The 24,445-nt window shown below is 42.4% G+C and overlaps 1 protein-coding gene across 2 annotated transcripts in view; it reads right to left on the bottom strand.

The window, feature by feature from the left end:
* The window catches only part of St3gal6 (ST3 beta-galactoside alpha-2,3-sialyltransferase 6), a 61,386-nt gene that overhangs the window by 19,296 nt on the left and 17,645 nt on the right, over nt 1-24,445 (bottom strand). For both annotated transcript variants that reach the window (XM_040750621.1, XM_040750620.1), the window contains exons 5-8: nt 13,465-13,564; nt 8,570-8,644; nt 6,388-6,491; nt 4,983-5,046 (exon numbers count right to left, since the gene is read on the bottom strand). In XM_040750621.1, the coding sequence (XP_040606555.1) occupies nt 4,983-5,046; nt 6,388-6,491; nt 8,570-8,644; nt 13,465-13,553 (332 nt within the window). In that variant the 5' untranslated portion in view covers nt 13,554-13,564. The remainder of the gene's footprint in view (nt 1-4,982; nt 5,047-6,387; nt 6,492-8,569; nt 8,645-13,464; nt 13,565-24,445) is intronic.

Below are 24,445 nucleotides of genomic sequence, written 5' to 3'. Positions count from 1 at the left end.
ACGGAGGATACAGGGTTCAGCAGATCTCCTGGGGGGGGGTTCTCTGTGTAGCCTTGGCTGTCCTGGAACTTCCTCTGTTAACCAGGATGACCCCCAAAACATAGAAATCTGTCTGCCTTTGCCACTGGGGTGATGGGACTGAAGGAGTGTACCACCACCACCTAGCTCATCATGTTTACTTAACACAGTCTTCATATACAAATAGCGGCAGTGAATTTGAATGGTGTCATTTTTCTTGCCTGTCATTCCAATTAACCCACTTACTCATTTATAAGTGTTTTCAAAATCAGTTTGGTTCTCACATTACGTGTGTGAAAGTTATTTTCCTAAAGTGTCTGGAGAAGCAGGTTTCTTTTACTCTCCCCTGGAAAAAAAAAGTAAGGAAATGTAAAACCCTCCTCCCCCCAAAAGTCTTATCTATAGACTGTCTGAACTTGTAAAGGAAAAACCTGAACAGCTGCTGAGGAAGTAGGGTGAAGATTTACTTCCCCCCCCCAGGGGAAAGGCATGTTTCTCCTCAGATCAGGCAAAACCAAGAGTCTCTACTGTGCAGGGCCACTACCCCTGGAAGAGTCGTTACCTCACACAATATACAGAATGCAAACTGTAGTTACTATTACAAACGACCTGCGATGTGTGTTCATTACTGTCCTTTCAGATGTTCTCTTTTTACCTTGGCAACATGCAATACGTTAAAACATGTCACTCTGTCTTCAGTGTAAGAATCTATGGCAGATGCTACTGGCCATGCTCTCAGTAACCCAGAAGCCTGTTTATATAAGCCTACAATGGAGAGCTCATTATCCCTGACACTGATTGGTCTAGTGGCAGCCACGTGACTCAGATAGTAGGGTAATCTGTCAGATGGTTTCAGAAAAGATTCTGCCACTGGAAAGTGAATGGCACAAAGTAAAACATTATTTTTGATTTGCCCCTTCCTTTTAGCTTAGACACTGACAGTGGGTGACATAGGGTGTCATGAAAGACAAAAGAACCACAGAGAGTCCACCTTGGATCCCTAACACCATTGAGCCACTATTAAACACAACCAGAGACACACCATAAAGATGCTGAGACTGTACATGGTCTAAATTCAGGAAGCCTCCTTCAGACAACTTGGGTGTAAATTGGCAACCCCTGGGGTTATGCACTTTATACTCAGTGAAGCCATAGGCTGGTACCCTACATGAATCACAAACCTGCAGATCTGAAACCACACATGAGCGTTAAGACATGTTCAGTCAGCAATCTATAGTCCTTGCAGCCAAACCTAAATTAACGTGCAATTAGGGATTGAGGCCAGCTTCTGGACTCATGTGCCCTTAGTGCCTCTAGGAGCTAGGCCTGGTCATCTGACCTCTCTCATCTCGGTTTATGTGAAGTACAGAAACTAGTTATGTCTTCTGACCTTCCACGTTGTGAGATTATTTTGTTTTGTTTCTGGACATGGGCTCTTTGCTCCAGCCTGGGGAGCCCCAGCTCTTGTATCTTTTCTCAGCATCTGTGCAGAGATGAGAGAAAACAGGTAGTGGTTGCCCAATGCTTCTCCCACAAATGGCCTATCTGTTGGTCACAACTTCCTCTGCCCTCAGCTCCCTCGACCCTCCACAGGCATCGGGGTAAACAACTCTTCACTCAGCAGGATGTTGGCGTGTGGACGGGATGCAGACCTTCGCCATGCCTATAGCGACCCTAGCAAGCTTCTGTTCTTTACAACTCTCCTCATAGGCCCCTGCTCTGCCTCTCCATGGTAACCAATCAAACCCAGCTCTGTCGAGCTGACATAATGGGTTCTACTTCACTGAGCAGCTAGACAGCTTTTACAACCCATCACCCATTAGTTGCCAACGGACTTAACACAGGTGTTTCCCTTAGTAAGCTATTTACATGTAGTTACTGTGTAACCACCTAGGCTGCAGGACTAGAGCATTCTCCATCTGGTGGGTGGGGGTGGAGAGCTAGTTGGTGCATTTTAAGTGGGAGCTGCTGTTCTGCATGCCAAGGCTTCTGTGGCTCCTAGCTGAGGAGGGATGAAATTCCATACGAGAGATTGCAATATCCCTGGGGCAAGGACCAGGCTAGAGCAAGGAAGTCATAAACTTAGACCTTGTTTGAAGTGTTCCTTGCAGTTTCCTTGTAATGTCCATCTTTGACGAAGCTCTCTGGGCATGGAAAGGATGCTCTCTGGACTTGGGTGAAGAGAGAAAAACAGGAGCAACACAGAGAAGCATGGCTGGGCTATTCAACTCAGTTGACTTCAGAATTCCTCCATGGCACAGAAACACTTGGGAACCAAAGAGATGACAGGGAAAACTTCTATCTCCACCCTTAAGACAGGACATACACTTTTTATCTACTTAGTATGGGACAGGGTACTCAGTTCTGTCTTCTCACTTTATGGGTACTGGAGGTTGAACTCAGGGTGTCAGGCTCGGCAGCCATTTTACCAGATGGGCACACAAGGACCGAAACAACAGGATAGCATCGCTCATCATCTTTCTAGTCAGGCATGGCCAGTGCGTGAGTTTACCACGCGGGATGTCATCAATGGTTGCCAGTGCCTGTTTAATGATCAGTTCTGAGGGAGGGAGAAGGAAAAGCCAGCCTGAGAAGCTTCAGCTTGTGAGACTCACCAATTCCCATGAAATAAGTAATGACTACATGGCAGACGGCAAGCCTCCAGCTGAGGCTGCTAAATTTGGAGCTGGCAAGAGATATAGCTCTCCCATGCTGCTACCCCTGCCTCTAGCTCATCACTAGCTACAATGAAGAACTGTGTACGGCTTCTTGAGAGGTCCATAAGGAAGAGGGCAAGCCTCAAGGAGTGGTGCATGCCCTTCTCCCATCCCTCCTCTCTTCTGGCAGGAATGAAGATATGATGGGATATTGGACCCTAAGGAAATAGCCATGTACTGAGGAACAGTAGTGTCCAACACAAAGAGGCCTGGGCACTGATGACCACAGAATTGCTAGGGAAACTCTGCAGACTCGTGCATGTAAAAAAACTAAGAGAAAGACAAATGTACCCAACCTATAAATGTAACCGGAACTTCACATTTTCCCCTTCACAGAGGACTCTACCAAAGAAAGCATCAGGCACTCTTGACAAAGTTCTACAAACCAAACTAATGTAGTCTTAAAAAGTGTTTATACTTGAAACAGCAACAAAAGTACTATTCTTTTCTGGAAATGAGAGAGAGGATAAAATGAAGGGAAAAGGTTCAAGTGGGTGAATTAGCCATAGCCTGATGGGAATGGGAGCATTTGTAGCAATGAAAAGGAAGCAGTGGGGACAGCCAGACCAAGTCGGTAAGAAAGAGGAACAGGCTGAAGACCTCTCTTTGCCCCAGATATTCTACGAAAGCAGCGGAATCAAACAATCTAGTAGTAACACTAAATGGAGACAAGATTGCAAATTCTACTCACAAACACTCGATTTTAACAGTTTGCGCTTAAAGAACTGTTTTCAGAACCCTGTTGAAAACCCTTACAGGGTCTGTTCTTACTCTCTTCACAGACATCCAGGCACTGATGCTGCAGCTACATCTGCTGTTATCCTAGCTCTGCCACTTCCCAGCTAGAACAAGTGTCTGTCTAGCTGTATGTTCACCTTTTGCAAAATTAAAGAAAACTGACCTAAAGCACTTAAGCCAACCATCTACACAAATCAAAACTCTACAAAGGAAAACTATGTAAAATGTGAGGTAGGTGCGTGTGTGTACTCATGTGCACGCATGCGTACATGTGCATGCAAAACTCTTGATTATGTACTGGCTGGTGGTGATACACGCCTTTAATCCCAGTGCTTAGGAGGCAGAGACAAGCACATCTCTGAATTTGAGGTCAGCCTGTGTACAGAGTAAGTAACCTGTCTTAAAATACCAAAAGCAAAATTAAAAGAAAAATTCTTGATATGCAACCACAGTTAAAACTGGTCAGTAGGTGGCAGAGTTTTGAATTACAAATTACAAGCAATGGCAATAAACTAACACCACACCATACATATTCTACATTTAATAATCTGAGTCTCCTACAGACCTGACAGATCTCAATAAAAGGTCCAGCTCTGTGCTATAAATTCTTTCTCGACATTCATTTCTCTGTCCAATACACCTCCTACACTCCTTAAGTAGTACTACTATGCTTTTAGACAGAAGGAAATCTATCATTTTCTTTCGTAAGTATAGGTTTGAACTTCACAGACCATTTTCATTCTTTTTTGTTTGTTTTTTGTTTTTCGAGACAGCGTTTGGAGCCTGTTCTGGAACTTGCTCGGTAGACCAGGCTGGCTCCGAACTCACAGAGATCCACCTGTCTCTACCTCCCAAGTGCTGGGATTAAAGGCGTGTGCCACCAACACCTGGTCCATTTTCATTCTTATACCGTCCCATGGTCCAAATTCTAAATTGTATCTTCAAACTTTTTTAACAAGCCCACCTTTGTAAAAAGTAAGCCGGTTTCTATGGATTATCTGGGCAGGAAATTTTTCTACACACTAAACTAAATGTATAGCTAGAAAACTATATCTAAGAAAGCTGTCTGCTTCCTTCAAATGGAATTCTCAACAAAAAGGAACGGCACTGCTTCCAAAGTCCAACATTCAACATTTTAAACAAGAAGAGGCTATCAGGAATCCTTGGGACTTGGACAGAAGGTGTGGGAAATGACATGGAAGGAAGCTCTGTACTGGTTAGCAGTGCAAGAGAATTCATTCTTTAGTACAAAGTAGTTAGAGATGATGAACATGGGTCAAAAATACCATGGGTGGGAACCCCTATTGCTCATCATCAAAACACTCTGAAAAACTGAGCCTGCCAGTGTAGCAACTTCTACATAATTTTACAGCTTGTTTATTTCCAGGGGAATAAGAACAGAACTTTGGAGTTTTAGTGACACACACATTCAGTAGAATCACCCCGTGTATACTCACTTTGCGTCACTTTAAATAAAGCTGAAAGTCAGAGAGAAGGAAATGGACTCACTTGTCAAACTCATCAAAGAGAGCACAATTCTGCAGCTTTGATAGGGCCATTCGAAAATATTCCGCTGGAAAACAAGTACAGCATTATGAACAGAAGGCTGTCAGTCATACCTTCTTAAGAGTCAGCAAGTCACCCAGCTCCCCAACTACCAACTCTTTCTAAGCACTATGGCCATATTGGAGAGGATCAGTGAAAAATGACAACTTACCTACAGTTTGCTCACAATACTAAAAAGCACACTCAAAATAGTAAGTAATCTGAAGTTATCTACCAAGAGTTATGACCAATATAAAACCAGTCATATATAGTAATAAAAATTATCAGTATCAGATGATTCTGAACCATAAAATAGAACTCAGTGAATTTAAACCAATTAGTCAAAATCTCTGATACGTGTGTGTGTATGTGTGTGAGTGTATATATGGTATGCACTGTACCAACTAAGCGACATACTAGCTTTCTGCAAATTATATATAATGTATGTATGTATGGACATATATATAAAAATTGTAATCAGATCATTGAAAAAGAGAAATATCACAAAATTATAACTGGCACCACTTGGGTTTTTAAGGTCTCCCCAAAATCTGGGTCTTTAAACTACATAACCCCCAAAGCTTTCCGTGAGCAGAGGGAAAATTGTTGTGTTGTTAAGAGATGGAATAATTCCCTCTCGATTTAATGAAAATAAAAGCCTATTGGTAAGATTAAAATATTAAAGCTCTAGACTGTGCTGATGAACTAAATAAGAGGAGAAATGGGGTTAGGGAAATGAGGTTAGTAAAGTGCTTGTTTGCAAGTATGTCAACCTGAGGTCAGTCCCCGAAACCCACATACACAACGTGGTGGCCTGTGCTTGCAGTCATAGCACGGGGAGGCTGTGACTGGAGATACAGACCCCTGGGGCTCACAGACTTGTCACTCTAGCTTACTTGGTGAATTCCAGGCCAGTGAAAGACCCTAAATCAAAAAGGGGGCGGGTCTGAGGAACAACACCTGACGTTATTCTTTGACCTTCACATGTTTACATGTATATGCAAACATGTCTACTCATGCTGTATCCATCTACACATGAACACACACAAAGGTAAATGAAGGGACAGGGAAGAAGTTACCCTTTAAGGTTATCCTAATTCTAAGTCGGAATATAGTCATGAGAGCCCGGCTAAGCCCCACTGTGACAGAACAAAGGCAAAACCATTTTCTCCAGTACTACTACTACTACCACAAAAGACAACAAAACAGAAATCCCTGCCACTTTTGACTCCACACTGCCTCTAGGAAAGTTTTTATGTCTAAAACTTGGAATTTTTTTATCCTGACCCCAAGTCTTATCTACTCTTAATCGTGGCTCTCCTCAAACAGCACTAAAATTAACAGGCAGGATAAGAACAATGTGACTGACCTGATGCCTTTATCCCATAGGGCAAAATAAAATTAGTGGTACCATACTTGGAAGCAATCTTTTTAAAATCAGCTGCACACAGAAATGGGTAAAACTGAGGAAACCTGGAAGGAAATAATAAAGCATAATCTTGTCAAATGTTTGCTGTGTTTTTAGACATCTACGCTCACAACTGAAACTTAAGTAGTGGATGGCTTACATTGTACAATTTTTTAAAAATAATTTAAGACAATACTTAAATGTTAGAACTACGCAATTTTCAGGTACAGGAACCAAAAATATGTTACAGTGTAAGTAAAACCACACTCTAAGTGACAAAGTAATAGCCAGGAAATTATGTAGGTAATTGGTGCTAAGCCATTCCAAAATTGAAAAGTACCATACACATAAACTGTACCAACTATACAAACAAAGATATACTGAAAGCTAAACTTAGCTAGAGAATTCAACTCTGCCCTAACGGCATTAAACTAAGCTGTACTCAAGAACAGAACTTGTGGACTCTGTCTTGTTGCTACATGCTCTGACTTCAAAATGTGTGCTGTGACTCTCACACTGCTCCTTGGGATGTCTGATAAGGACAGCAAAAGCCATTGTGGTACCCAGCACAGAATATGGTAATAAGTCATCACCTGTTTAATAAGTGCATGGATGAATTTTAACTCCAAATCAATCTTTAAAGGACCATTACGAAGTAGGAACAGTGCTTATTTGTGTTATTAAAGAGAGGGAAACAGTCTTAAAGCTCCCTATAATAATAAGATACTTTCTCCCACCAGGAAGACAGGAAGTTATAGAGGGGTCCGGCCAAGCTTTACACCAGGAAGACGGGAAGTTATAGAGGGGTCCGGCCAAACTTTACACTGCAGGCCCCACACAGGCACTATCTTTCTCCCTCCCTCAGTTTTGTACTAATATTTAAAAGCACAGGTAGAAACCAGTGTGAGGCCAGGATTTCCCAATGCTGCACAACAAATGGAATTAGCAATCGAGTGGAGAGTGACATGCCTGCAATTTTATCCTGGTCGTTAAGAGCTGTATTACAAACTGACATTGATCGGGCAGAGGAAACGGGTGAGAGACTAGCATTCCCTGACCAAATGTATGTCCGAGTTTGGCATTGGTAGTGTCAGCAGCCTTAAGGGCCAGCCACCCTGCAAAAGTCATTTCTAAATCAATGTTGATCCCCAAGTCCAGGACCTACACTGGGCAGGGCTAAGTGCCAGGACACCAGTTCATGCTTCCGGGCTTGGGGAGGGGGGGCACTCAATATCATCCCCATTCTCTTGGAGAATCTCTTCTCTTGGAGAAACCAAGCCCTAGAGTGAAGCTCCAGTAAAGGGCTTTCTCCTTCAGAGCTGGTCAGAGCTGGTCACAGCAGTGGTGACTAGTAACTAGTATGTGTTTCTAGTCAAACTTCTATTCGTTGCTTACATTTACTTGCCAAATGATATAATTATTTGGCATAATATCTCAGACATATTAAAAGCCCCAATAAGTACTAATTTTACCTTAGTAAGTATGATGATCATCAAAATGTATTTTATCACAATGCGATTCTGCAATTGTTTTTCCTACAAATGTCTGCTAGTTAAGCCCCTGCTGGGGAGAGGGGGGGAGCCACAGGCCACAGATGACAAAACTGCAATCTACACAGAAGCCTGATTCTGAGGGAAGGAGTCCTCCACACAGCCCAGGTTCCTGCGCAGAGAGCTTCCTCATATCTGAGACAGTGGCATTGCTCAATGGAACATCCTTGGAGAGTACTGTGCAAATGACCAACACATGCCTACATGTCTGTCCCTTTAACTGCAGTCTTAGAAGCTCATTTAGCAGTCTTGAACAAACAATGTAACCTTGGGGAAGGGTCTCAAAAAACACATTATACAATTAAACATGCCTAACCGATTTGCCACTGCTTTTGTTAGCTAAAAGTGGCAGTGCACAGGGAAAGAAATATTTGCAGATGGAAGAATAAACTACAATTTCCAGCAGCCACAATGATCCTGAAACTATACTCAGAGCACTCTGGCTCAATGCACAAATGCAGGCTACTCAAGTTCCTTACACACTTTCTTATACATGCAGTGTCTACCGAGGACCAATATTTGAATGAAAAGGGTAAACAGTGTGAAAATGACCACAAACACATCATGGCTACAGTTTTTTGGTCTATTCTTACTTCAGGAGAGAAGCAAAAGCTGGCCTTTTTGGACATTTCTTGAGAGTTTTATCCTTTATTTCCACAGGTGGTACCCTAGAAGAAAGAAATAGTGGAAGTGAGAAGTCAAAACCAGGAATCCTGCCTGAAGAGGGATGTATACACCAGGACTCCAGTGCTGACCGGCCTTGGAGGCAGGGGTCAAAGACACACACACACACACACACACACACACACACACACACACACACACACAGTCCTGATGAAGGCCATGGTGACCTAAGGACCTGGGAAGGGTTACCACACTGTGGAAGCCAAAATCACACTTTAGTTTTAGAAGTCCTCAAAGGCCTTCAAAAGCACACAGCCCAAGTATATGTGGCTTTCACGCCCAAGTCTTATGTGAGAACACCCAGTGACAGCACACAGTGTAAACACCCAACTGAGCAGCCTGAGCGTACCGCTGCCTTGGGGGTGTCACAAGTCACACCACTGAGCTTGGTATCTCGCTGTCCTCGGTTCTTGGCTCACGTGGTTCCTAAATGGAGTACTTATCTCCATGACTTATAAGGCTATTGTGAGGGCTGGAGAGATGGCTCAGTGGTAAGAGCACCCGATTCTCTTCCAGAGGAGCCAGTTTCAATTTCCCAGGACCCACATGGCAATTTACAACTGTCTCTAAGTCTGTTCCAGGGGACCCAATGCCCTCATACAGACATGCCTGCAGGAAAAACACTGATGTGCATAAAATATAAATAAACTATTTTTAAAAGGGTATTATGAAACACAACAGGGAAAGAAAATGGGGTGGGGGTGGGAGGAAAATGTCACTTTTTTTTTTTTTTTTGGATTTTACGAGACAGGGTTTCTCTGTATTGTTTCGTAGGCTATCAGTCCAGCCCAGCCTCGAACTCACAGAGATCTGCCTGCCTCTGCCTCCCGAGTGCTGGGATTAAAGGCATGCACCACCACCGCCCGGCCAAAATGTCACTTCTTTAATTATCAATTATATGAAGAACCGATGCTTTAAAAATTAGTTTAAGTGACTGAATGAGAAAAAGAAAAATAGAAATTTAATCAGTTCTTTTCTGCTAGCAACAGGACTGGATCAGAAGAGATTGAGCCTTTTTGTACACAAGTATTTTTTTTTCTTTTTGGGGGGATTTTTCAGACAGAATTTCTCTGTGTCATCCTGCTGTCCTGGAACTCACTCTGTAGATCAGGCTGGCCTTGAACTCTCCAAGATCCATCTGCCTCTCAAGTACTGGAATTAAAAGGTGTGTTGTCACCACAGCCAGCTTAATTTGTTTTAGATTTATTTTCGCTCTTTTATGGGTGTTTTACCTGCATGTACATACGTGTACCACATTCACTCTTGATGCCTAAGGAGGTAGTGAGCCCCCTTGTGAATGCTGGGAAGCAAACCCAGGTCCTTTGCAACAGCAAGAAACACGGTCAACCACTAAGCCAACTCCCCAGCCCTAATCTTCAGTTTTTTAAGGGTAAAATCTCCATACTTAGAACTAGGAAGTAATTACACTAAGAGGCTATAAGTCCTTATATACTGAGATATTTTGAGAATACTGCAAGGGCGAGGGCCACTTGGTTTGTACATAAGGATGACACACAGATATGGTAGAGAAGCACAATTATGAAGACTAACTTTAGGTGGCTATGGAAACAAAGAATCATCTTTTTTATTTTCATGTGTATATGTGGTATGCATATCACATATGTGTGTGTGTGTGTGTGTGTGTGTGTGTGTGTGTGTGTGTGTGTGTGTGTGTGTGTGTAAGTGGAGGCCAAAGGTTGATATTGAGAATCTCCCTTGATTACTCTTACTCTTTTGAGGCAGAGTCACTTACTCAAGCCAAGACTTCCTTAATAAGGCAGTCTTGTGAGCCAGCTTGCTCTGGGGGATTCTTTTGTCTCTACCTTACAAAGCAGGGATGGCATGTGAGCTCCCACACCAACTATGCATTCTGGGGACCCAAACTCTGGTCCTCTTAATTGCATGGCAAGTGCAGTAACTGCTGAGTCATCTCCTGCTGGTGTTGTGTTGTGTGTGTTTGTGTAGGCCACAGAACCACTTTGGCTATGGTTTCTGCTTAGATGCCAATCTACCTTGTTGTCTTAGAGTCTCTCACTGACAGACTATGGGTTACGCTGGGCCCAGTGTATACTACCACACCTGGTTGTTTATGTAGGAGCTAGGGCTTAAACTCAGGTCTTTGTGCTTGTATGGAAAATATTTACCAATCAAATCATCTCCCCTACCCCTTGAACTGTCTCCCCAGGATAGGGAACAGAGGAAATCCTGAATAAAGCCCCGAGTGAAACCGTACACTTGACATGGACACAGCCATGTCAAGGATCCCATAACCTCAGGCTCAGAGGGACTCCGGTGTGTATGGCCTGATGACTGCTCCCTTATAGAGTCTGCTCCTACCATGACCAGCTGAACCTGTCACTTTCATCCAGCTGTGTATCATAAGCCCTGTCCTCTTCTCCAGCTGTATATAATAACGTGATCTCTCACTTCAACTGTATATACTGAGCACACTGAGTTTCCAGGATGTTGAGGCTTCTCTAGCAGGCAGCCTAAACCATCCCCCAACCCCAGATTTCTATCCATGTGTCCATTTGACTATCTTTATTTTTTATTTTATTTTATTTATATATTTACTTAAATATTTATTTATGTATTTTTGGTTTTTCAAGACAGAGTTTCTCTGTAGGTTTGGAGACTGTCCTACAACTCTCTTTGAAGACCAGGCTGGCTTCGAACTCACAGAGATCCGCCTGCCTCTACCTCCCAAATTCTGGGATTAAAAGCATGCACCACCACTGCAGGGCCATCTGACTGTCTTATCTTTATTCCCTCAAGGCCCCAGTTAGGTCCCTCCCTGAAGGTCATGCAAGGACTTGGTACCCCAGCTCCCAAGAACAGTTTTAAAGGAAGCAATACCATGATGCACACCCACATTAGGCTGTGATATCCCAGGTACTGTCAATAAGTAATGTTAACTCAGTTTGGACACTCTTCAAAGTCTGGTGACAATGGATAGTAGTGAATTCAAAGTATTCTTATTATCTTTGTTACCACTTCCTCTGTGATAATCAGGATGTTTACAAAAGTAAAATGGTAGATAACCTAATCTGATGAGATTTGGAATTAACTGGGAGACAAGCCTTTGGGTGGGTCTTAAGAACTTTGCTAGTAATGACTAATTAGGAAAAGACCCTACCCCAGAGTGGATGGCAGCCTTTGGTAAGGCAGCCCAGACACAAAAAGTTCAGAGGAAAACACAATGTAGCTTCCTTGCCTCTTTTGCTTATGAGTGTGTCTGTCCTTCACTGGTAGAAACTCCAACATATTCTGTCTTCCAGTGTGAACTAAACATCCGCAAGTGTGAAGGAATCCCCCAGGTCTTCATCACAAGACGGGGACTGTTGAAAGCAAAAGCCTTTCAAGCTGAGCCACCTCTGTGAGCTGACCTTTCTAAGTTTCAGATAGCCATTTTTGTACCATCCAGCCCCCATCGTGGAAACCATCCTAATTAACCCCTTTTATAATATATGTACATTCTATGAGTTCTAGTCTTCTAGAGAACCCTGTCTATTACAAATAGTAGCATAGAAATCTTTCTGCGTTTTCTTCCTTTCTTGTATTATTAGAAGGTGGCAGAGATAAGGGAGAGACTCCTGTGGGGTGAACTTCATTGAATAAGACTTCAAAGTCCTCTGGCCCAGAATCTAGGTGCAAAGGCTAAAACTGTAAGCCCAAACCACCAACTGGCATAGGTTTCCTCCCAGTAGCATTTGCCCAACTTTATTTCATGAAGAGGCGCTACAATAATTCTTCAGTGATGAGATGGAAGTGCAGAAACAGAGACCTAAGATTTTCTATTGAAACACTGATGAGCTACTGTCTAAGATGGGAAGCTGTGATCTGATATATTTGCATTTAACTGTGTACTGACATCCATTTACAATGTAAAGGTCACTCGGAGAGACAGGCAGAGAGATAGAGACATTTTTAATTGAAGAAAAACCCTATTTCTTTAAAAATATTTATTTTGTTTTAAATTGTGTGTGTGTGTGTGTGTGTGTGTGTGTATTTCTGTGTGATTATGTGCATGTGTGTGTGTATAGCTGTAGGGGCCAGAAGAGGGTGTTGGATCCCCTGTCTCTATGTCTCCTGTCTCTGTGTCTCTGCCCTTCTCTCTGTGTACGTGTGTTAATGTATGTGTGTGTGGTGTATGAGATGTGTGTGTGTGTGTGGTGTGTGAGATGTGTGTATGTGAGAGTATGCATATGTGTGTTAGTGTGTGTTTATGTGTGTATGAGTATGTGTATACGTGTGTGAGTGTGTTGTGTGTGCTGTGTGTATGTGTGAGAGTGTGTGTGTGGATGTGTGTGTGTGTGTGTGTGTGTGTGTGTGTATGTATTATGTTTTTGTCCTGCTCTACCACTCTGCCCTTGACTCTTGAGGCAGAGTCCCTCACTAACCCTGGAGCTGAAACTGATAATTGGCCAGCCATCACCAGTACTCTTCCCGTTTCCAATCTATCCCTCATCCCCAGTGCTGGGGTTACAAATGCACAGGGTTTTCATGTCTGGTTTTCACATGGGCAATAGCAATCTACACCTAAGTCCTCATACATGTGCAGCAAGCACTCGACCATCATCCCTCCAGACCTACTCGACAGCTTTAAATAGTTAGAGAAACAATCTCCAGCACACTGGATCAGTAAAATCCCAGTGTACCATGAAAAGCTAGACAAGATCCAACATGTCACAGTATTGGGTACAACATTGTAACACAACACAGTAAAATACTCTGAAAGGTTCTTTAGATAAACAAGGGGAAGACTAGTTTGAAAGTCATGTTAAATAATAAAACTGAAACTTACCAATAGCCATTAGTTCCCCACAGGATACAGTGTAGCACATAATAGAGGAAGATGGAACTCAAGAATATGGCCACCAGGTACCCTCTCATGGTTAGCCTGCCTGAAACAGAGTCCAAAGAGAGGGGGACACTTATATAGATGGTTTTCCATGGTTGTTCAAATACATGAACTAGTAAATAAACATATAAAGAGAGAGGAGAAAATGACATAAGTTTGTAACACTGGATGTACAGAAAGAATACTTCTGTTTAGTCTTAGCAACTTATCAACATAATGCAGGTTTCCAACAACAAGAGTTCTGTGGTGTCAAAGCTAGAGGCTTCCCTGAAACTTTTCTCATGTTAGCTAAAAAAGTAAAGACTTCAAAAAGAGAATTTATCTCTACACCCACAACTTTCTTCAAAAACCCTGAAGAATATCTTCTTTTTGATCCTTCCCAATAAAAAGAGAGTATGTGCTTTTGCATCGGATTGGGTCTCTTGGTGATTTTGGGGTTCAGAATTTGGGCACAACACCTTCCTTTTACTGAGACAGCTGGTGAGACAGCCCCAGGGATTTTCCAGTCCCTGCCTCCCCAGCAGTAGGATTATAAATGTCTGCTACCATGCCCAGATTTTCCACATGGATGCTAAGGGTGGAGTTCATGTCCTCATCCTTGGATAGCATGCACTTTACCGACTGAGGGTCATCCTAAGAATCACAGTTGCCCTGGGCTGAAACTCCCAAGTGCTAATGATAAGGCAGGAGATATGCTAAGCAGTCCTAGGCTGTGATGGCTACCTGACCCTTGCCTTTCACTTCTCTCTATTAGCTATTGCTCTGGATAGCCACCACTCCCGAGTATCATTTTAATAAATTAGTTTCAAATGACAGAGAAAGTAAGTAAACAAGAGAGTTAAGTGTGTCAACTGTAGTCTGCACATACTTGTACTGAGTTGGTGTAATTCCTGGGAAATGACATGATCTACAATCCAGCTCCACCTGAGGCTGGAGAGCCTTAGGTCAATCAGTTTGCTTGTAGCTCAAGCGCCCACAGATGTCTATAAGCGAAAGCACACCCTCATTCTCAGCAGGTTGTCATTAGTCCAATGTTGTCACCAAATAAGGATTTAAGTTTGTACTAGAATAGCATACTTCATGTAAATATCTAATAATGACATAACTTACTAACATCAACAAATTTTTTAAAAATATAGTTACACATAAAGGCCTAGAAAAGATATCAGTATTTAGCATTCAGTCTGCATATCTATCCTTTAAAACATACTCCTGGGGGTAATTTTATAAGGCATGGCATTATGAGTAAGTGAGATTATTGTCTTGTTTTTCATTCACTAATACGAGTTTTAACTGAAAACAAAGAAGTATGAGAAAAAATGTTCTTTGTTTTCTTCAAAGAGTAAAATAAGCTTGCTTTTGAAGAGGTGTTGCACACAGCACCTTTAAAAAAATTTAGGAAGCTCAGGCACTTTCTAGAATTTCATGGCCTACTTAAGGCTTTGATATTCAAGGTGCAAAGTAGGCGAGTACCAACCAGGATATCCCGGTGATAAACATGTGTGGTCCCTCTGACTAGTCACAGGAAAAAGCGTCCACAAATAGACTAATTATTTAATTGTAATACCATAAATGGAATGACTGCGCGCTCTGAGCAAGAGCATGCAAAGGAAAACCCGTCAGGATTTTTATAGATGATATATGGCTTTAAGAAGCCATAAGTGTCTAGAATGCAACTTCCACTAACACTCAAGCTCATTTTAAGATCTTGACATTAGACATGAAGGGTAGGTAACTTGGGAGCACAGGTGCCCTTTAAGCCATCATGGCTTTAACATGTGAGGAAGTCAGAACTCACCTACAGAGGGCAATAGCTGATTCTTTTTTCGGTGCAAAAATAATTTTCAAGCGCCAAATTAAGCTCAGAAATGGCAACAGTTGGGGCTTGAGGAAATGTTCACTCTGTAAACTGCTTGCCATGCAAGTATGAGGAACTGAGTTCAGATCTCCAAAAAAGCTCCATGTGGGTGTGTTTTCTGTAACCCCAGCACCATGCAGAGTTGGTGGGGAACACCCAGATCCCTGCATCTCACCGACCAGCCAGACTAGCCAAACAGATGAACTCCAGGTTCAGTGGAAGACCTGGTCTCAAAAAATAAGGAGGAAATGGATTGAAAAAACGTTGACCTTTGCCCGCCCACACACACACATACATGCTCGTGCACGCATGCGCACACACACATACATATACACACAGTTGTTTTTTAAGACAACTTGACAACTTTCCCTTCTCTTCAATAGCAAAAGAATGCACTGTTTGTATTGAGCATCTTAAGATCACAAAAAGCCTGTAAGGCTAGCATTTCCTGTAAGAGTCAAAATAAGCTTGCCAAGTGGATGTGTGGGTATGATTCTCCAGATGGGTGAGGGAAAAAGGGATGTTTCCCATCCCACAATTTAAGAGAGACAGAAAGAGTTGCTCTGTCCCTTAAAGATCTATTCCTGGGTCATCCTGTCATCTCAAGATAGAAGGCAAGAGGGGAACCCAAAAGAGAGACCTGTAATCTGCAGCTTCTTCACTGTTGTTATAACAGTGAAGAGGAGATTGCTCTAGGGCAGAACCAGAGGGTCAGCACCACCCAGGGTGAGATGGGGGCTGCATTAACAAGTTAACACCCCTGAACATGGGGTTCTTAATGCATATGATTGAGGATCGCTGCTCTGGGGCTCACTATAGAATCACGATGTAGAAAAAGAAAATGTTTGGTCTGTTGAGACCATAACAGATGATATGGTAAGTGCCCCCAATATAACCACAAGGGACCTGAAAACACACACTGCCTTTCTTATTTTACTCCTAGCACAGGGCCTGCCACACAGGAGTTGCTAAGTAGATGTAGTTACAGCTATCAGAACTCAATGCTCTACACTAATTTTTCACTCTAAATGCCTGGTGTGTGGCACATGGCCAAGGACTAATGATGACATGAACTCATTGACAAGTGAGCATCTGGGAAAGGGTACTGGTGTATGTAAACCACTACCACCCTTACAGCCTCCAGGTAGTGATAAGCTTACACTTCCTACTTTAAAGATGAAGAACCTGAAGAGCTGGGAGAAGTTTCCCACCTGATAATGTGGCAGAACCGTGTGACTCAAGCTATCAGACCAGAGTCCCTGTACACACTGTCTCTCCCAGGGGCAACCTTTTCACAGATGAGCAGGTCCGAACTCTTGATACCAGGTTAAACATTACAGAATGTTTCTCTAATTGTCAATTCCACTCATTTCTTTGGCAGAACTAATCCAATGCCAGTTAACAAAATGGGAAGTTTACAGTTTCTGACACAAAGTCTGCCAAAATAAACCCTATTAGTCTCAACCCTTCTCCTTCCAAGCTGCCCCACCCCAGTATACTCAAATACTCAAATCAATACCGTTGCGCAGCAGGTAAGAAACGGCCTTGGTGTTCGCTTTTTTCAATGCTGAGCATTTGCAGCCCCCTGCAGCCTGGTTTCTATGTTCCCCGTTTCCTTTTGGCTTTTCTCCAGGGGCTTTTGAATGTCCCTCTGTACAGCCACCCTGAAATCTGATGCTGATCTTGGTTCAGGAGAAGGGAGCCTGCAACTCAACAATTTGATCAAGTTCCTGCAGACAGCATCCATTTGCCAAAGCTGGTTTCCATTGGTTGGTTCCTTACAATGGGTCACACTTTCCTAATATCTGCATTCACTTATTCATGTTCTCTTCACTTTCCCTTCCCTCCAGGAGCTTGGTATCCAAACTTGCTTGCTTCCTTCCTCCCTCCCTCGTTACTAAGGTCCTAAACCATGTCCCCATGCTCTCTGTGGCAAAGCTTTATGTTTCCTGCTTGTTCAGTGATACATGAATTCACTGTTCACACTAAGCCTGCTCTCATACTCTCATACCCAATGTGCTGCTGCTAAGATCCAGTGAATTACACACCTGTGCAAATCAGAAAGGACCGCCCTGTTAGCCTCACACATCCCTGTGGGCTGGACTTTGGCTGTGACTTTCCCTTAGCCATTCTTGCCCAAGGCTCACCTCTACATCCTGACCCAGCAGCCCTGCTGTGTCCATTCTGTCCTTCCACGGGCCTTCCTCCACTAAGGCCTCTGCCCATGCACATCTCACACTGATCATGTTCAAGACTGTCTAGAATGAGGCCAGCAGATCTCAACCCTGCCTGCCTGCCTTCCTCTTTCTACTTGTTGCTCAGTTTGTGACTAGTCTCTGAAGTTACATACCCATGTGAAGAAACCTACAAGCTTGAGCCTATGTTGACTTCTAATGTTTAGATCCAGCCCTAATCTTGAGCCTCATAGGACCAGCCATCTCTGCTTAGCTCAAGTTTTCCTGGAAACACTGGGCCCCACTTGCACAGATGGAAAAGTCTTAGTCTTCAATCATAACCTCCTTCTGCAGTACAGTCCTTCTTACTTTACTTGAAGGCCCTCATATACGGAGGCCTTCTATCCTCTGGAGGCCATGACCATGCAAATAATAGCATAGTTTATAATGCACATAATAAATCTATAGCACGGCATTAAGCCCTTTTGTACATAATAATTAAGCCAAGAGTTTTAAAATACTCAGTGAAACTGGTTAATAATACTCAGGACCAGTGATCAGAATTCAAACTGGCAACTATCTGATTTCACAGCCCACAATTTTAAACTGCATATTAAGTAAAACTATAATAACTGCATTTTTAACTGTAACACTATGAACTTAATGATACACTTTAAAAGCAAAACAAAAAAACGGGGCTGTAGCTCAGTAACAGAGCATGTGCTTAGCATGTATGAGGCCCGAGATTCAAGTTCCAACAGTAAGCAAATAGAAAAATAAATGTTATGATACACATTAAATAAGTGTTTATTAAAACACACTGACTCATAAACACTTTATTACACAAAGAGATAGTTTAGAGCACTGATGCAATTTTCTCCAGGAAGCATCTCAAAATTTTCAATAGGTCATAATTAAAGAAATAAAGCACACATTCAAATAACATGCACTATTACAGCTAAAGAAACTCTTACTTTAAGTCTGAATGGTTAAGAAGTATTAAGATAGGAGCTGGGGGCTGGTGGCACATGCCTTTAATCCCAGCACTCGGGAGGCAGAGGCAGGCGGATCTCTGTGAGTTTGAGGCCAGCCTAGTCTACAGATCGAGTTCTAGGACAGCCTCAGAAACCCTGTCTTGAAAAAACAAAAAATATGTGTGTATGTGTGTGTGTGTGTGTGTGTGTGTGTGTGTAGATAGACAGATAAATAAATAGATAGGAAAAACACCTACAAACAAACCAATAGAAAATTATAACTTGGTTTTTATCCCCTCCAAAAAAAAATTTTGAGTAGCCTCAACAAACTGTCCCCAACTGCATAAATCCTGGCCAATTTCTAAAGCCATGGCTATTTTCTTCTTCCTGGCAGAAAAGCATGTATAATTAAGTTTCTTTGTCTCCCATCCATCAGTAGTTTGGATAATGCATTAGTGTTCAGCCACACACACTGTACTCTTTCAATCTGTGCAGAAAGCCACTGTTTTGCTAGACAGATTTCATCCTGTGTAGCCTGCTTCATCTACTTGAATGTAAGCTGCCATTGCCAAATCCCCATGCTACCCCATCCCCACCCACAGGGGACATGTTCATGGCACACACGAAAAGGAGAGAAATCACTTTCAGAAGAATTTTCACTTTAAAAAGCACAGCTGGCATGAAAACCACTCAGCTAAGAGTAACTATTGGATGCTAAAAATAAATGAACTAAAGTTCCTATTCTTAGAACTTCTCACTTGATACTCTGCTCCATTACACATACACAAGGAACTCTTCAGGGGACTTCCTATGCTCCCTCTGTGTGTTCCTGTTCTCCCTCAGGGATTCACATCTGTCTGTCTGTCCATCTATCATCTCACCCCAGGGCCCCACTTCTCTCTCCACCCCCCTCTCCCTTCTCACTTTCCCCCACCTCTCTCTCTCTCTCCTCTCGCCTCCCCGCCCCTTTCTTCAGGGTTTCTCACTCTGTAGACCAGGCTGGTCTCAAACTCAGAGATCCACTTGCCTCTGCCTCCTGAGTGCTGGGATTAAAGGTGTGAGCCATCCCTGCCTGATAATCTGCTTGTTTTAAAGTGGAATTCTTTTTGTCTTTTTGAGACTGGGTTTCATGCAACCCAGGCTGGCCTCCAAATCACTATTATAGCAGAAGCTACACTTGAATTCCTGATTCTTTTGTGTCTACCTCTCACACTCTGGGATCACTAACATGAGACATCATTAACAATAGCCTGGCCTGATTTCCTACTTTAATATTCTATTGGGAAGATTTCAGCTACAAAAAGTATTTGATAACATAAACGTGTAGTGACTGCGCTTAATTTTTAAAATTAACTTTGTTACAATAGAAATTCTATACAGTAATTTCATCAGTTCAATTTTACAATTTGATGAGGTTTGGAGAATGTAGACAATCCTATAACAGTCACGGATGTCAGGATACCAAATGTTTTCATCAAGCCCAAATTCCCTTTGTTCCTCTCTGCAGTCAATTTCCTGCTCATCCTTCCTGATCCCTGACAACCTGATGACACCACTATAGTTTTGCTGCTTCTATAAATTCATAGAAACGGGGTCACACTGGGTGTATCTTACTTATGTTAATATAGTGCTTTAAGAGCACAGTCATTCTACCCAGAGTTTGTATCGCTAGGTATATTCCACTGTGGCTAAATATACAGGAATTCATTTATCATTTCCCTGGAAAGAAGACTTCGATTTCTTTGCAGATTTTTGTTTACTGTAAATAAACTACAGTGAACACTCAGATACAGCACTTAGAAATATGTTTTCATGGACAGTGGAAGTGCAAGTTTTTGTCAACTTGACACAAACTAGGGTCACCTGTGAAGAAAGGAACCTCAACTGAAGAATTACCTTCATCAGATTGGCCTCTGCGCATGCCTGCGAGGCATCTGCTTGCTTGGAATGGCCCAGCTCACTATGGTTCTGGTATACAAGGAACCAAGCTGAGCAAGCTATGCATGCTGGATAGTTTCATGTCAACTTGGCATACGCTAGAAAACATTTGGGAAGAAAGAACTCAACTGAGAAAGCATGTCCACTGGATTGTTCTGTGGGTGAGTCTGTATTGAATTTTCTTGATTGATGATTGACTGTGGCAGGACCCAGTCCACTGAAGGTGGTTCCACTCCTAACTGAGTGGGACTAGGTTGTAGAAAAATAGGCTTTCAAGGCTGAGCAAGCCCTGGGGACCAAGTCAGTAAGTAGTGTTCTTCCGTGGTCTCTTCAGTTACTTCCTTGATTTCCTTACTTGGCTTCCTTTCTTGACTGACTGAGCCTATAAGCCAAATAAAGCCTTTCCTCCCCATGTTTGTTTTGGTCAGTAGTTTATCATAGCAACAGAAATAACACCTAGACAGTATAGTAAATATTTTTAACTTTATACGAAGACTTCACATTGCATTCTGATACCTATTTTTAAATGACATATTTGCTTCAATTGATTATTATAGAAAAAATATAACTAAGTTACCAGTGCTATTGCATAACACAAAACCACCAAACAAAAGAAGCTCTAAATGTATTAATATACTGAGTATGTGCATGAAGTTAAACATAATGCATAGGCATGCCAGGATTTGGAGAAAGGCACTCAGTGGGGTATGGAAGTGATGCTACAAGAAGTCATTTTGGTCATCTGTTACTGGTAAAGGGAAACTATCTCATTTTCCTGGTACTGCAGCATGGTCCAGAATTTGGCATTACCAGGAAGGCAACAGAAATGCACACTCTTGTCCTCTGTGGAGTCAGAAGAGGGACTTTTGCAGGCCCTGGGTGATTTATGCTTACAAACCCCTGCTGGAAGTCACAGGACCCCACTGAGAGGGTCAGGCCCACATGCAAACTAGGGGTTTTGAGGTTTCAGAAGTTCCTTGCAACTGCCATGCTTCAGCCTTTAGGCATCTTTCAAAATGGCAAATAGAATTTTCTTTGAAGAAACAAATCAAATACCCTTTGAGGATAAGAGGAATTGAAGAAAAGATCCACTCCCCATAGCAGGGAATGTCTATGGTTTATTTGTAAACTCACCAGACACTACCAGTACCACTGTCCCCTGACATTACTCATGTTTTGGGGAGGAAATACATAGATCCCCATCCCCTCTAGAACCTGAGTTCAACCCCCAGGACCCACATGGTCAGAATCAACTTCTGCAAGTTATCCTTTGGCCAGTTTCCCTCTCTCCCTCTCTCTCCCTCTCTCCATCTCTCCCTCCCCCCTCTCTCTGTCTGTCTGTCTGTCTCTCTTCTCTCTCTCCACACACACACACACACACACCAAATAAATAAGTATATAAATAAAAACAAATAGAAATAAGTGTGACAGAAAGGTCTTTTTAAAAGTGCCAAATGAATCACCATTCAAACACTGACAATAGTATATTTCCTGTTACTGTTGTTTACAACTTGTATCCAAGTATAACAATCTTAGAGATAGAAATCTAAGATCAAAAGCTTAGGACACTTAGGCAGAATGAGGCCTTACGTACTAAACTGGAGAAGAGCAGCCAAGGATGCAAAAAAGAAACCTGTGCAGAAGTGTTTAACCTCAAGTAACTGAGTCTCCAAACAGCACAGCCTTTTCATGTGGATGAAGACCCCTCCCCTTTGCACAATTCCTGTCTTGGTGAAGGCACAATAGCACCTAGTCATTCAGTGAATAATCAGTAAGGAAAGAAATGATAATGCTAACATCATTGGCCTCTCTTTGGTCCCATTCTCGCTGAACTCCAGGGTGTTAAATGTCTGGCCCACTTCCCTCTGGGTGGAGCCTGGGTTTCATGTCTCTCCTCTGCATGGGCTTCCAGAGCTCCACTTTCCACCCCAGCCCCTCAACATTCAGGCTCCCAGGCTGCTATCTTAATCTTGTTTCTCAAACCCTCATGCTCATTTGTTTCACTCAGCTACTCGGAATGATCTCTAATCCTCCCTTTAAACCAGCCCATGTGTGAGAGCTGGCATAAAGTTCTCCAAGTGTAGTCAGTCAGCCCCAGCTTACCATGAACCCACGGCGAAACTTTCACTGGCTATCCTATCACACACCCATAAAATCACTGAGCCCGGAATTCTAGACTTCTATATACCTTATCCCTCCCATTTGCTTCTCGACATCTTCATGCCATTTACAGTCTGTAGGCAGCAACATAATTGGATGCTTAGATTGCCTGTTTGGCGGCTGAATCCTTAAATTTGAGCCTTGGCAATTCCTGACATACTCAAAAGACCCTGGAATTTGCTTAGCTTCTTTGTGTCTCTTTTTCCTCTATAAAATGGGGGAGTAATGATGCTATGTAACACAAGTGTTACAAGTAACAATGTAGCTGAAGCATCTGGCTGGTTATAAGAACTTTTTAAATCTTATTTTAATTGTTTCTTTTACAATTAGTGAAACTGGCTATATATAAGTCTTTACCCAAAACTATCTTGAAAACCCAAGAGGTAAAGATCTTACAGAACACGTGACATAATGCTAATAGCTTCAAAAATGATGTTGCCATTACCCCAGTAACGATTATGTCTGTATGGTAAAATTGACATTTTGAAGTGTCTACTGTCAGGAAGTCTTCCTTAACCCCAAGTTTCTGAATGTAAACTAAAAGGCATTCAAAACAATCATGGGAATTCTTTGGCCAAATCCAAAATTAAATCCTATTTCTGCTAGGGAAACTATGCCTTCTTATGATTTTCATAATAAAAAGTACCAGACACTGAGAAATAACAAAAATTGAGCAAATCCCTATTTATAATCAGCATTTCAAATTTTTCTTCTTGAAAAGGTATCCCACAGCTAGCTGTCCATCAAGCTCACTACACAGCTGACCCTTCTGCCTCCACTCCCCAGTTGCTGGGATTACCGGTGTTTATCACTAAACCTTGCTTCAAATTTTCTAAAAATAGTAACTAGAATCAAGAACTTTACAAATAATCTAAGCTGATAAATACGTTCATCTTATACTAAGATCTCTTATTGTGTTGAGAAAGAGTCAACTTTTATGTTCTAGATGTGGAAGCAGACACTGTGGCCCAGCACGTTTAAAGGTAAGGGTGAAGACTAGAGTCATACAAGCTCTAGGGCAGCAAAAGGATCCAGAGGGATAAACATGAACGCAGTGTTCTGCTTCCTATTGTTATGATAAAACAGTGGCCAAAAGCAAACCCTGATCAAACACTGGGGAGTTTCATTTCAGGATTATTGTGCATCCCAGACTACAATCTCTCATCAAGGGAAGTCGGATGGCAGGGCCTGAAGCAGAGGCCATGCAGGAATGTTGCTTCCTGGCTTACTCCCCATAGCTATTTCATTCATCGCAGAACCCACCTGCCCCAAAGCAGCTCAGCTCACAAGGGGCGAGGCCCTCCCACAAGTGGAGGCATTTCCTCAGCTGAGCTTTCCTCTTCCCAAACAACCCCCGCCTGTCAAGTCGACAAAACCCAGTCAGCACACTGAGCAGCAGCAAGAGCAGCAGCAGCTGACAATAGCTAAAATTTACCAAACATTTACCTGCAAAATTGATCTGAATGTTCTAGATGTAGAAACCTTTAGTCAAAGTCAGCCTCTAAAAATGGGTATTTATTTTGTCACCCCTCTCGTACAGATGGAGACACTACACAGAAAGGGTGAAACCTGCCCGAGGACATCTACAATGTCTGTAGCAGGGCTGGAACTTCAAGCTATGATTTTCGTTATTCTAAGGACTCTCAAAATCCTTCCGTCTCCTTGATGCCAGAAAATGGAAAGACTGACAAAAAAGGCAAAATCAAGAAGATTACAGGCCAGATTCTATCAGGAGGTTGGAAGCAGGAAGAAATCAAGGATCTCATCTGACCATTCAAGTCTAGGTTCACTAAAGTGAAGTGTTGCTCAATCTAGTGACC

The sequence above is a fragment of the Mesocricetus auratus genome, unplaced genomic scaffold, assembly GCF_017639785.1.
Source record: "Mesocricetus auratus isolate SY011 unplaced genomic scaffold, BCM_Maur_2.0 Super-Scaffold_100008, whole genome shotgun sequence".
Lineage (NCBI taxonomy): Eukaryota > Metazoa > Chordata > Mammalia > Rodentia > Cricetidae > Mesocricetus > Mesocricetus auratus.
Note: the sequence above shows the minus strand (reverse complement) of the source record. Positions and strands in the feature narration are given on the sequence as shown.